We start from the raw sequence: 15,054 nt of genomic DNA, 5'->3' as shown, positions 1-15,054 counted from the left end.
TAATAGATTGCAGAAACCTAAGGGTTTTCAGAAGTGGTGAGAACTGTCCATTTCCTTTTCTTCACCTACACTTGAGTGCAAGGCTGGCAGTGCCCCCTAAAGCAGAGGAGCAACAACCATTTTTGAGATGGAAGTATGTGTACTAGTGAACTAGTGTACTAATATGTGTACTAGAGTGAACTAGTGTGAGTTGCAAGGGCTAACTCTGTTCCTTAAACTGTATATTTAAAGTTTCTACCTAATAGTTCTTTGTGCCCTGGAAATTTGTCCACCATATCCCTCTTAGAACCAAGTATTGAGAAAGGGAGAAAAGTCTGGGATTTTGGAAGAGTTAGATGCCCAGCTGGGCTCTTCTACTTTACGTCTTCTTTTCTGCCTCAGGAGTCAGATACAGAGAAATTGTCAGGTTGTGATACCTCCCATTCTTAATGGGGGAATAGTTGCTGTTTGGGGATTCATCAAAGTTGTTCAAGTTTTGGGGTGTCCATTCAGTAAGGAATCTTTTACTCCAAAAAATTGACTGTAGTAAGACTGGTCAATGGGAAGATCTGTTGCTGCAAGTATTGCTGTTATTTTCACTAGAAGCTTCTGTGAAAGATACCCTTTATCAAAAACTGTATGCTGAAGAACCATAATTAGTTCCGTTTAAAGCAATCAATTCTATGTAGTTTTAGTACAAGGTACAGGCAGAAAAGTTCAATCCTCTTAAGAGCTCCTGTCCATTTCTTGTGATTCAAAATATTTTTAATACAGACAAACTTGCTTCAATTTTTGCATATTCTGATGGTAGTTATGCCAAGGTTTCCTTGCTTATAATTTTACAGGGTTTTTTAAGTACCAGTTTAATTCTAGCCTATTCGTAGTAACTGTATTCTAAGAGAATTTATTAATTCTTAAACTTTCCATTTAATCAGACCATTCATTTGGGATGTGATAACTAGACTTAGCAGATCTCTTACAGTTGTTCCATGTTATTATTAGTAGCTATTCATGTATCTAAATAACAAACACATGGTGCTACCACTTCAGAGGAAAAATAAGGGTTGTTTATCCATCAGATGCTTGAGAATGGTTTTTAACCTGCCTCTGTGTTCTCATTCACTGTGGCCAGAACCATAGCTACTACAATTAAAAGTTTCATCTGCCAGTCTGAACAGGTCTTATATTGTACATATTTCAAAGAAAGATATTGCTTTGAGGTGCAACAGATGAAATTACATGTCAGAAGTTTCCTTAGTTAAAAAAAAAAAAAAAAAAGCCAAGAACTTCTGCAAACAAATTTTGACTGTTACATTTTAGACCATGATCTTTATTCTTTTCACATCTTTGGGTAGATGGAGGGGAAACAGTTCCTTAGAAGGACATGTTATAAGCTTTTAATTCAGATTCTGCTTTAGCAATGTTATTGCTCATAAATAACCACTTTATTGAGAAAAGAATGGCCATTTGGATTAGAGACCTCTGATGGCTTTGCTACCATAGCTGATTTCACACAGATATGAATAATAAATTATCTGCAAATTTGTACTCCTTCTTAAGCCTAAAGAGCATGGATGTGAAATAATAATTAGAATTAAAAATAGTTTCTTTAACTCTGCTTGTCAAATCCCTGTGAAACCTTTGGTTTGTTGGTTTTATTTCTGTCCAAGCAGGAGAAGGGAAAAATCAACTTGCTGAAGATAAATGTTGAAATCTTTGACTTGGATGAGTAGTAAATCCTTAGCTAGAAAAGTGCACAGGTGTTTTGTTACACAGATCTTGGCAAGCTAATGAATATGAGGGTACTCTTCAAGACCACCACCAAAATAAAGCTTAATCTTTGCCTGCTTGGAACAGAAGGGCTGAATTTATTTGCATTATAAATAGAGGTATGAACAATTAAGTTTGTGGCTTTTGCATAGTTCAGCAGGGAGATTACTTAAGCCCATCCTCCTAGAGCAAAGGCATTTGTAACTGATGCTTTGCTGTATATTGGATTTGATGATTTTAATCAGAGTGAATTTCTAAAAACAGTCAATCTTTATAATTGATAGAGTTATCCAGTATTTATGCTCCTTTTTTTTCGATGCTGAACATATGCTGACAACTGATAAGCTGTCATATTTGAATGCAGAGGGTGATGTTAGTAGCATTAAGGGAACTTGTGTAGCAGCGGGATAACTATGAGAGGTGTTTATTTGTTCACTGTGTATAAGCTTTTTTTCTAGGAATATCTTCCACAGATGTCTAGCAGGTAATTGCAGCCCCTATTGTGAAAATTCTTTTCTGCTAACCCTAAATCATGAATGAGAGCAGCTTGAAAATCTGCAATTTCCACAGTGAGCTTTCATGAACTACAAAATACTGTTAAACTGATTCTCAGCAGTAAAGTTGTGTGTATTTGAGTAAATTTAACTACTGTTGGATTTCCAAGATAAGTTTATTTTACTAAATATGTGGTCAAGAATCAGACTTGGTGAATTGGGAAGTCCTATTTTATTGTTTTCTGGACTATGAGACTTCAAAACTATGGATTTTCACCTAATTAACACTTCCATTGTTTCTGACCCCCCTGGCCCTTCTCTTTGGCAGTAAAAACCTGGTGGGCCTGATGCATGTGGTGCTAGAACTTGAAGGGTTTGATCTATCTGCAGTTCTTTTGATATTGCTTCGTGGTTTGATGTGATTCTATCTGAATGCAAAACTCCATGTTTCATTCAGCTTTCTTTTTAGTAGTGCAGTAACTTCATTACCTGATTAACTTTCTAAGAAGAGTATCTGATCACATGTTGCTCGTAAATACAGAAGGGAAAGACCTGAGATGTTTGATAATGTAGAACTAATAGGAGCAAGTGCTATATTAGTTTTTAAAAACGCTTGGAAGGAAATGAAAATTATAAAGATACGGTCTCAGCTTGAGAATGGACACATAGTATCTTTGAATCAAAGCAATTAGTTGCCCGCGCAGCTGTGTAGTCAGTCATACCTGCAGGTAGTGAAAGGACTCATAACCACACCTGACTCGCAGAAGTGCTTCTGTTATTTTTATCAGTGAAAAACCTGAGTTGCAACTCTCAGGTTCAGGAGCTGTTAGGGGAGACAGACTGTGTGCTGTATGGAAGCCCTCAGAGATTAATTGCTTTTGAATGGGTTTTATGGATGGTTCTTCCTTTGACTATTCTAGTGAATGGGAGGGTTAGTAAAACCAAACAATCAAAAGGCTTCGTTAGATGCAGCAAATAAATCCTAAGGAAGTCATCAGGAAAAAGTATGAGAAAATACAAATACAGGACACAAACAGCTATTGCTACACAGTGTGATGTGAGTGTAATTAACTTTTTTTTCCTAGCCTTTACTGCTTGCTCTCTGCTCTTCACTCACATTGTTCTGCAGTTCAGGTAATCTCTTGTCATCAGCGTCTGTTGCAGTTTTCAATTTGTTTTAAAATTCTGGCCATCTTTACTTGGACAGAATTTATTTCAATGATTTCTGTACATCCTTTTCCAACTAGAGGGAACCATCCTTACCTAGTGAGGGACCTGTCAATGTTCTGGTGTCAAATAACTGTCTGGTTTCCTTCAGGACAACATCTGTTTATGAAGTTAGACTGTGCAAGTTAACCCTGAAACTCAGTAATTTAAGTCTCTGAGGGGGGTCTTAATGCATTACAGGTGACACCAGCATTTAAAATTGGTGGCTGTCCACACTCAGGTTTTTGATTCTTTCTCGACCTTCTGCTGCTATCAGAATGGAGCTTTCAAGAAAAGCATGCAGTCTATTAGTACAAACTGCATTGCTGGATTCAGTAATGTCACTTTGCTCTTCTAGAAATGAGAAGGGTTATCAAACCTGAAATTCTGGATTTGTGATAAAATTATACATAAGTAGGATGTCAGAATAAAGAAATTGTTCAAGTTATTTATTTCTCTTTTCTTTTTCTTACCCAATTGTGTGATACCTGAATTGAGAATTTATCTGTAAGCAACTTGGGTCATGACAGAACTTTCATTGAGTCACCTACTGTGCTTTTTTAAGAAGCCTCACCTTCTCTTGATTGGTAATTTGTAAGAGTCAGGGTTTGGAAATGATTGGCTTCTCTCTGTAATCCTGCTTGTGGAAAGAGTATGAAATTACTCTTAAGCTCCTATATGTTTTACTACTGTAGGGGTTTGGGTACTCTCTAAAACCCCTCCCTATAGTTGTGCACTCTTAGCTGTTAAGTTTCCCTGCAGCTGTGTGTACATAGTGGTAAATCCCTTCTTTTGCTCTTCATAGTTTTGCAAAGTCTCAAGTTACTGTTCTCTCCAGCAACAGCATTCATCTTCCTGGTAGCTTTTACCAATATTTTGTCCAATACTGTTGTGAATGGCAGCTGGGAGGTGGGGGGGGGAATGGAATATGCTGAAATTGCCTTGTAACCAAGGTCTTTGGGCCTGATGAGAGAGGATTGGAATGTGCCCAATGCATAAAGGCAGGCTTCTAACCACAATGCATTTTGAGCATGACTTGGGCTATTCATTTCACTGAGCTGACTGTAACAAACCAAGAGTAGGAATGTGTACTTTTTTTTTTCCTTCAAACCGAAAAACAACAAACAAACAAAACTGCATTCTATTTGTGGCATAAAGCAGTTTTCCTCAGTCCATATAAGACACAAAAGACCAAGCTTTTTCTGGAAGAATTATCCTTTGACCAGTAAACAAATACCATCCTTCCTTTTATATACTAATGAAAAGAACTTGTTCTCCACACACAGATTCAATGGGTAGAAGCTGTCAGGAAAATCCAGTGAAAGGATTAGCTAATCTTGAATAGATTAATTAGAGCTTTTGGTTGTGTCTTGCTATGGGAAAGTCACAGCATAGGAAATAAGCAGTGATAGTATGTCCGTCTTTACAGGTACATGAGCGAGGAGGCAACAGGAACACAGTAAGGAGCAAATCTAAGCAGTTTGTCTCGAGTTCTTAAATGTAACAGCACGGGCCTGGGTGGTACAGCTGGATGTTACCTTGGAACCAGCAAAAGTCCAAAGGCAGTGAATAGAAGAGAGACGGGCACAATTCGGTGACCTGAAACAGAAGAACTTTAATAAGGAGAAAACAACAAACAGTAAAATGCAAGTTCAATGTAGGGTGCACCAGAAAGGGTGAGGGCCAGGGTGAAACAGTAACTTAAATAAGGTAGGTTAGGGACGGAGTCTGAGGATGAGAGTTCAGTGAAAACTGGGGATTACTTATATGTAAAACACAGCACCATTTTTTAACCAATGGTAACAGGGAAAGCAAAGAACTTACCAGAAACATTAACATAGCAGCTCCCAGGGGGCAATTCAGGCAAACTTCCACTCACCATGACTATGGGGATTTTTTTCCACGGTGTTAGGCAGAACTCTTCTTCCTGCTCAACCCCAACACTTAAAAGCTGCTTTGATTCCTTATTTAACTTGGTGTAGTTGAAAACTAAGATTTTGACAGATAGGGAGATTGTGGCCAGCTCCTTATGATAAAGCTACAACTCACTATTGTATCAAATATTTTTATTATCTTCTGTCACATAAGACAATGTGGCCTCTTGGCCAGGGCTGGGAACTGAAATGCTACTGAGGGCTTCTGGCTGACAAGTAATAATACAAGCCAGGAGTCTTGCTTGGTTTTCCAATTGCATCATGTGCTGAGTGTAACTTGGAGTTCCCCGAGGGTTGGAGTCTTTCAATTTTCCATATCTGGAAACCTAGAAGAAGAAATGTAATTTTCAGGACTAGTGCTGGTTAACTTGTTACTAAGGGTAAAGTACTGATGGTAACCATCTAAATCTTGCTCCTAATGTAGGTTTTTCTGAGTTTGGAATTTCATTACATCCATTTTCTTTGATTGATTGACAGAAGTGTAGATAACTTACTGTCCATGTGCAGGAGCAGTTCCAAGTGTTTCTATGTACAGTATGGAGCCTAGATTTTCTTGACGTTCATGTGAAATACACAACTGATTCAGTGATACCAAAAATCTCTAGCCTGTGACTGCTGTGTGGCTTTCAAACTTGTACTTACTTGTTACGCAGTATGCAATCTCCCTTAGTGCAATTTTTGTGCCTGCTTTGCCAAGTAAAAAAAAAAAATAGCCTTGAGATTATTTTAAAAGTCTAAACAAGAAGGCTTTCACTCAGAGTAGGTCATTAAGGTTTTTTTTTCCCCTCTGTGCTATCATGTTTTACTTCGGTGGTTTTTTTTTTTTGGGTTTTTTTTTTTTTTTTTTTTTTTTTTTTTTTAAGCTATACAGCAATAAGACCTCTAAGTGGCATGAACTGGTCTTGAGATAATATAGGTTGTCAGGACTTTTTTTACTTTAGACTGTTTGATTAATAATACCTTAATTTGGTGTGGATACAAGTTAATGCAAACGAGAAAAACAATCTGCCAAACACAGCTTTTGTACAGAAAGATAAGTGACTCTGCTGGGGGAGCATTTCTTGATAAGCTTGTGGGTAAATAGTTCTTCCCAGGATTTATGCCAAAAACTTACCACCACTTGATAACACTGGGTATTTGAAGAGTTTTCTGGTTACAGACCTTTTGCTTCCCTTCACTGCTGTCTGGGAAAGACCGTGTTTCCTTTCTGCAAGTAATGCATCTGAACTGGATATCCAAAACGATTTGTCAGAAAGTATTCAGTGAGTATTCTTGACTCTCCAAGGCAGGCTAATTATGTAGATTAAGAAGTTACTCAAAGCATAATAAATACAGTCTCAATATATAAATTGCTTTGGAAGACAGTCACAGGTTTAAAAAGAACCCCTACATTGATTGAAACAAAGCACTTTGGTGCAAACAAAGTAAGGGAGAGAAGTACATTTTTCAGAAACTTTGTATATGAAACCTTTAATGGATACAAGTTGCAACAATAAGGCATTCTTGTGAGATATTTTGTAGAGAAGAACTTCCTTGTGAAGGCAGACACCAAATACAAGTCCTGAGGGGGCTGTGGGATCTCCACCACTGTAGTTATTCAACATGCAACTGAACAAGAACCTGTGCAAATTGCCTAAGCTGCCCTGCTTTGAGTGATTCCTTCCATACCATATTATCTCTTCACTTCATTCGTTTGAATAATCAGCTCTATATCATGTGGTCTTGATGCTGAATTGCTGTTAAAGATGTGTAAGCACTTACAAAGTAGCTTTCTGCATACAGTAGCAAAGGGCAGAGACTCCTGAGCTTAACTGTCTGAAAACTCAGCTTCACAACATTGTGCACCTCTAACTTGTTTTGTGAAGGGGCCATGTAAACTCATACCATCTTTTTCCCTCCCAATTTCCCTTTCTCCCTGTTCACCCCAACAGTTCCCTTGTACTTGAAAACTGAGAAAATTTCTATTAGTAACATTTTGTGAAAGTTGTAAGGAAGACTAAACGAGTCTCTTCTGTTCCACAGGCTGAATAAATCCTCCTCTTTGTGCAGGATCCTGATTGTGGTTTTTGTGTAGGCGCTTATTTTAGCCTGTGTGTTCTACCACAGTTTTTGGTGTGTTTTGATAAGTATTGATAGAGTTTCTTCTTTTCCTTCACCTCTTGGAGACAGAGGTTTTCCATGTTGCTCTCACTGTTTCATCCTTGTAATAGAGAATCAGTGCTGCAGCACAGTGAGCCAGGTTTGTACTGTGAGGGAAGGGAATATTGCATATAACTAAGGTTAATCCCTTTTAAACGAAGCTTTGTTAAAGTGTGTAATCCTAAAACTGGTTCACAAGAAACTTGCTTTTTAAAAACCCATTTTTAAAAGTGAAAGAGATCAGATACCAAATTCATAGGATAGCTGGGATTGAAGGGGGCATCAGGACATCTAGCAAAACACTCTGTTCCAAACAAGGTCAGCCATGAGGTCAGGCCACATTACTCAGGCGTTCGTCTAGTCTGATCTTTGAAAGCCGGGCTAGGAAGGCACAATTTCATTCTAGGAAATGGCTCAATAAATCTGTGTTAACTAAGAATTTTGAGTTTCCATATAGATAGCATCAAGAAACTGATTACAGAAGCCACATGGAAGATCAGGAGAGACATCCTGGTCATGTCATGTAACATCACTGCTAGGCTTAAATCTCAAAGCTCTGCGTTTTGCTTCAAGATGCTTTCGTTGATGCTGGGTTTTGTAGCACCAAGTGAATTAAACTACTTCTCTGTTTTCAATCTGATGCTTTGTAGTATGTTTAGGCTAAGAGCCAGGACATTCCTAATGCCAGGTACGGGATGGGTCATGTCCCTAAATGCTTCTGTGGTAATGAAGGCTAGAATTCAAGTGTATTTCAGATCTGACATACTGACAGGTTTCTTGCTTGATTGACACTTTGTTCAAAATGTTCTCTCGAACATGTACATAATGTTCTTTTGAATTGACATAATGTGGATTACTGATGGGAGGACCCCAAATGCTCAGTTTTTCAAACTTTTAATGCATAAGCTTGTTGTCTTTCGCTTACGTAGTTTATGTAGCACTGTGAATGGTATCTCCCTGAGCTCCCCTGTACCCTATCTTGTGGTTTGGTCCTTTCCCCTCCACCCTAAGCAGATTGGCTGGGGTCTGGGTTCCCTCCGCCCCTGGCGGGGGGTTTAAAATACCACAGCCAGGCAGTCCCACTTCCTCTTCTCCCTGGAAGCATCCTGGATTAAAGCATTGGAACCCCTTTGGGGGAAGGAGCCTCTTTTGGTCTTTTATCTTGTTCCTGCAAGGCTCTGGACTTCTTCCTGAGCTAGGCAAGGGGAAAGTGCAGGTAGCAACTGCTAAGCTCTTTGTTTTTAATACAGTGCCACACCTATTCTCAGAACAAGTTGATCCCTGAAGTGTTTCAGCTAGTGTATCTTCTAATATGGCTCATAGCTTTTAATTTTAAAGAGGTCTGAAGCTTGTATTATGTAGAAACATTCTACCAAAAAAAGGGTTTCTTCTAGAAATCTCACTTCTGTAAACACATCTCTGAGATGAACACAGGGCTCTAATGAATATTCCATGTTAGAATGGGGGTGGAAGAATATAATCTAAGCAAATATGGTATGGAATGATTACTTAACTTGGATCTTCTCTGTGAATCAAACTTCTATATGTCTCTTCTTTGAACCCCTTGAAATCTGACAGTCACTCAGCCACCTGTCAGCTTATGCTAGAGACTGTTGTAGCTGGTTTGTCATGCTTTGCACTGGTGTGAATGCAGCTACATGAAATCTAGAGCTTTTAAAATGTGTTTTCTTGGTAACTGAGCTGTGGAGGGAAGAATTAATCATGTAGTAAGTATTTGTCTAGTAACTATTGCAAATGTTTTCATAAGCATCAGGCATGATTAAATTCTTGTGTAAAACCTGACATCTACTGGTGGGAGGCATAACTGGGCTCTTCTCAGTTGGAGATGAGCCAAAGAACCTGTTTTATAAGGTGCTGGTGCTTTTGGCGAGAGGTGTTGCATTGTACTGCTTAAGCATAAATTTGGAAGTCTAAAATGAACTGTAAAATACTTACAAACATAGGTATTATTAAAGGTGATTGAACTTTCAGTTAACTGTGTCAGCTTTGAACACTTGTATAATAGCTAGAGGACACTTTGTAGGTTTACATTTTAGACAAATGTTTTAAGTTTTTGTGACAATATTAAATACTTCCTATAGACTTATGCCAATTAAAAACAATTTTTCCTCCTTATGTTTTTAAAGGCTTGCCATGGATGTACATCTTTATCCAGATGTGATTGCAGTGGAGTAAAAGGTGAAAAGGTAAATATTCCTTTTTATTTTTAACTGTCAGACCATCATACAAACCACTGAACCATATGCTAACTTCAGAAAACTGAAGCTTATGGATGATAGTTCTTTACTTCTAGCTCATATCTTTTTTTCTTTGATGGTGGTGTGGGCACGCACCAAAGAGCGAAGCTGTATTAACAGTTTCAGGTATTGAGTCAGACTGACTGGTTCATCTGACAGTGTGAGATTTTCATATCATTATTTTCTCAAGAATGGGGAATTAATGCACAGATTTTTTCCATCTATCTGACAATTTAAAAAAACAAAAAAAAAACCAAAAAAAAACCAGAGATGAGACAAACTCTAGTAAAATAGAAATAATTCCTATTTACAGCCAAGGCCTGCCTATACTAACTACTTAGTGTTGACAAGCTAAGGTGTGGAGTGTTGCATAATGCCTATGCTAGTAGTGCTAGTAGTGAGATTTTAAAGTCGAGTGAATGTGAGTTTTTTCCTCTTTTCTTGCACTGCCAGTATATAAGTAGTTGATGCTCACTAATGTGTTCTGCACTTGTACTGCTTTTCACTTTGTAATTTGTACAGCTCTATGCAAAGATAATGATTGCTGTCACTGTCTAGATGTGAACTGGACCATGGAAGTGACAAAATTCAGCTTTCCCAACACAGCTGCCACCCAAGTAAGCAGCTAGTTAATAGCCAAGTATGTATTCTTGGATCAAGCAGAGTAAAAACCATCCCCACTGCAAAAAGCATTTCTGTGTGCCTCATTTAGGTGCAGCAAGCTGTTTTGGTCTGCCTGGATGGTATCCTAAGGCCAAGAGATGCATGTTGACGTATTGGAGCTTTCCTGCTTCCTTGCAGCTTTAACTTCCAGTCTCACGGCCTATTCTCAGTATATCTGTACAGTACTTCAAGTTTGTCAGCATTAATTCTTACTGTTTTACAATTTTTTTTTTTGAGGAAACAGCAGGTGTCCAGAATTTCCTTTAGTTGCAGTGCACTGTAGATAAACATCTCAGTACTGTGAACTGAGCAAGTACTCTGTTCTTTTTCCAGTGTGGGGGAGCCTGGTTGTAAGTAAATTGTGTTTAAATAGTTCACATGTAACTACTGTTGTCACAGGGAATGAAGAGGATGGGATTACTACAAGGGGTGGAGGCTGCCCAAAATGCAGCTCTTAGTCTTGTAAACAGTTTGCTTGAAATACAATAGAGTCATCCTAAAGATGTGAACTGATAACAGAGTTTGAGAAGCATGTCTTATCAAACCACTTACCCTATCTTAGCAAGGTTCTAGGAGGGTTTCAGTGCTCTAAATTAATTCCTGACACATTTCAATGGTGGTTTTTGACTTGTGTAAATAAATGTAACCTTAAATGAACAAAAGTAATTCAAAACGCTGGTACTGGCAATAAAATGTGCTGGTGCAGTGTTTTACTATTGGCTCAGGTTAAACAAGACAACTATCCAAAATTGAAGGTAATGCTCAATGGCGCACCTGCCATCCAGATAGCTCCAGAAAGATGAGGTCATTCCTTGGCATTTACTTGCTTTTAGTTCATTTACATACCTTGTGAAGAATGGTATTCCATTGATGGCAAGATTTCTAAGTTAGATTTGGTTAGCCAAACATGAACCTGGTTAATGTTCCTAGAGGATCTCAGATGCAGGTGCCAAAAACAGATGCATCCTAACTAGTCACAAGTTATTTCAGGTTCTGCTTGAAGGCACTTAAACATCAGATTTCTATGCCCATTATAGTTATTGTATGTACAACTTTGGAGAACCTTTCTAAGTTGGCTAGTCTTTTTGTTTTTTTGGTTTTTTTTTTCCCTTCACTTGCCACAGCTTTTTTATGAAGTCACTGAAGCTGTTGTCTGGTTAATGTGGATCTAATACAATCTGGCCTTAGAGTGGATATGAAACAGGGGAACTGATTCATTTCCACTGCAGCCAAGGTAAACACAGCACGATCCTGAGGCATGCCAGAGGGTTTTTAAATAGTCCTTCTGAAGCTTGCAGACCATCATGTACCTTATGGATGAAAAGCAAAGCTCATATTTCCTAGGTATGATGTGTTGCTGGTGGAATTGTTTGAGCATACATGTACAGACTTTGTTAGTTGCCCTAAAATTACAAAGCCCTCAGTATTTGATGTGTTGCTGGATACAGCAGTTCAGCTCTGGGGATCCCCAAGGTCTGTCACTGAAATCCTAATGCTTTATCTTAAAAGTTCTTTGCTTTGCTTAGGTTTTGAATTATTGTTTGAATCTTCCTAGATTCTTTTACTAGAAGACATCAGGGGCTGTTTTAAAATTATTAGTCTTATCCCTCACAGTGTATCACTTGTATACATTTGATCTGAGTTTCCGAATCCAATACTGCTTCTTTCTGCAGTGACCTCTGAACCAGGAGTCACATTCTATAGCTCCTTATCTAACTGGTGTGTGAAGAGCATTAGACAAAGAGTTGTCTATATAATCTCCCCTCTTTGATTCTCCCATTAGGGGTGTGGCAATATATTTGAAGATGTACTGGAAGCAGATGTATGGAACCTGGCTCTGTACTGGGAAGACAGGAAGAGCCTTGTCTAATGCACTTGGCCTTTCTGTTCCACTGGGCTTCACTTCTGGCCCTAAACCAGCGTCTTCATCTGAGTTGCTGCTCACTCGCATTAAGTCAGCTGGGAAGTGCTGCTTTGTTCATCTTAGCAGAGCCTAATACGTTCCTTCTGAGACTCAAAAGTAGCCTTCTTCCTAAGCATCATAGCAATCCCTTTAGGATATGCCATTTTTAACAGCTCAGGTACAGGAATACAAATAGAACTGTAACAAATAGGAAGACTATCTTCTTGTCTTGCTTTGGGGAACCACAGCTCTAGTTTAATTGTTCCCATGCTACCAGTGATTCATTCTTCTTTAACTCTGCCACTTGCCCCTGTAGCATCAGTAGCACATTACCTCTAAAAGAATCAAAGCTTTGTAAGCTTTTTTTGAAACCCATAGTACAACAGCTGACAAAAATCAGTGCATTTGAGTTTTCTTCCTCTTTGCAAATCCACCTTGCTGAACATGAATGTAAAATGGTTAAAGTTGAAATATGCCTAAAATGAAATAATGAAGAAAGGAGAAGTCAGTAAAAATCGATTGCACCTGGGAGCCAGTTTGTTGTTACTCGAAGTAAGCAGCTCAAAAATGAACTGGATTTGGCAAGAGTATAAAAGCTGAAATGTATTATTAAATTATTACATACAGGTGATCATAGGAATTGCTCTCACTCTCAACCACAGAAAATGTATACTTTTCACTTAAGCAACTGAGTTTTGAATAAATATTGCTCCGCACTTTTGAGATTAACCTGCTTTAATAGTTAAAAGCTGGTTCCTGAGTAAAAACTGGCTAAAGAAATAAACAGGGCCAGATGCTGCACACAGAGCAATTTCTAAGACAAGCTAGTAAGACTTGTAGATTCTTGGGTTGGTTTTACCTCATCTGAAAGGAAGATCCAAAGCTGCTGATAAGATCAACTTGATAAAGACTGGGGAAGAGGAGGAGGTGGTACTGAGTCTCAGCTACACAGCTGATGAAGGCTGAGAACCCAGGGCTGAGGGCACTTAGCCCAAGGCTACTGTGGTTTTGCATAAGTGCTGCTGCTGAAATGGCTTTCATACCTTCCCCATGCCAGGTATTCCTGTTCTCCTCTTGGGCTTGGGAGGCCCTGCTCAAAGCAGTTGGTGAATTGATATCACTGAAAATAAAATTCCTTGTAAATTTTACTTGTTTTCAGCCTAATCAAATCCTTCACACAGTTCATGTTGCAGCACAAATCTGTGGCTCTGATAGCAGCACATAGCTTAAGGTGGGACTGTTTTTCACAGAACCTAAGATGCAGTTTCCCCTCAAAATAGTTGCAAATTGTGCTGTTTCTGACAAATACTGGGGACAGTTGATCTAATTTGATCACCTCAGGGTGAGGCCACATATTATGTAATAACAGACTCTTGGTCTCATTGTATGGATATTCCTGGAATTCTGAGTCTCAGATGAAAATTATCAGTGTTTGTCCTCAAGATCCTTATTTCCTTCTGCCTTTATTGTGGTAAAATTTAGTACAGTTGTGACCCAAGCTGAGCTTTTCTTTTCACTGTTGTATAAAAATTCTGAAGAAATAGTTTAAACTTCTCAGATTTTAATCACTTTGTCAAGAATAATTCCATGATTGGTGTATGTGCTTTATAACTGTTGACCTGAACTGTACAAATATGGCCCTGTATTTCGATATGTTTACAATAAGTGACCACTGAACATTAAACCTCAACTGTTTCATCTTACAAAAGAAGCCACAGATGGCATCCTGAAAAATTTGGATGTTTTGAAAAATGCAGGTCGTGTCAGAGGGGATTTCTGTGTTTTGATTAGATACTGTAGTTTGAAATGTGTTGAATTAGTGCTCTTTGAGTTGAGGAAGAATTTGTTGGCTAGCATGATAACCTAAGGCAGCCATTACTTTCACCCTACTTTCCACTTGTTTAGAAAGGTGGAGAACAATATGGGTGGCTGTGGCATCAGTTCTTCCATGCTGTGTATCTTAATATTACTATGGACATTTGTACATTAATTTAGTTTTAAGTAGCCACCCATAGTAATGTGGTTTTGTACTCTTTTTATTTAAAGTTTGCTATTTTTATAGCAGGGACTGGGAAGTATGTGCCTCTTTTGTCAAATGTTACAGCCATATTCTTGTATGTATTTAGACATTAAAATGGGCTCTTCAACTACTGCTTTTCTGATTTTTGTCAGGAAAATTAATCCACAAACACCAGAGGTTTATATCCAAAAAGGAGACAGAGAAGTCCTTTTTTTGAATAAAGGGAGATGCCATGGGGCATTCCCCTGGGGTCTCTCAAAGTTTTGGAGGATGGAGCCTCCTTTTTATCTTGTTTTCCCAGACACTCTTCCCTCTCTCTTTCCCCATTGGCTGAGGTACTTCAGAGGTACAGACTTCCAGGAACACCTAGTAGCTGAAATTCCCCTCTAATGTATAACCCTCCCTTTTAATTTTTAATTCTTACAGAATTCATAGTTTTTCCCCATTGCTTCTTTCATCTTCCAATATCCAACTTCATTTATCAGCAAACCTACAGTTTGCTTGTAAAGGCAAATACCTTTTTTGATTCATCAATCAGTGGAATCCATCCCATTGTTTCTTTTATCTCTCAATGCTAGCCTTATCTACTAGCAGATCCACAGCTTGTTTGTAAAGACAAATCCAACATTCCTCTCAATCTCTCCTCTTTTATTTTTAATAATTGTCTTTACAAACTTTAGCTGTCATT

General features: G+C 38.4%; 1 protein-coding gene across 1 annotated transcript in view; it reads left to right on the top strand.

The window, feature by feature from the left end:
- COL4A5 (collagen type IV alpha 5 chain) overlaps positions 1–15,054 on the top strand; it is an 88,915-nt gene that overhangs the window by 14,813 nt on the left and 59,048 nt on the right. Inside the window, exon 2 of the mRNA XM_056491630.1 lies at positions 9,670–9,729. Within this exon, the coding sequence (XP_056347605.1) occupies positions 9,670–9,729 (60 nt within the window). The remainder of the gene's footprint in view (positions 1–9,669; positions 9,730–15,054) is intronic.

This window comes from Oenanthe melanoleuca, chromosome 4A (genome assembly GCF_029582105.1).
Source record: "Oenanthe melanoleuca isolate GR-GAL-2019-014 chromosome 4A, OMel1.0, whole genome shotgun sequence".
Classification (NCBI taxonomy): domain Eukaryota; kingdom Metazoa; phylum Chordata; class Aves; order Passeriformes; family Muscicapidae; genus Oenanthe; species Oenanthe melanoleuca.
This window is presented reverse-complemented; position numbering and strand designations above follow the sequence as displayed.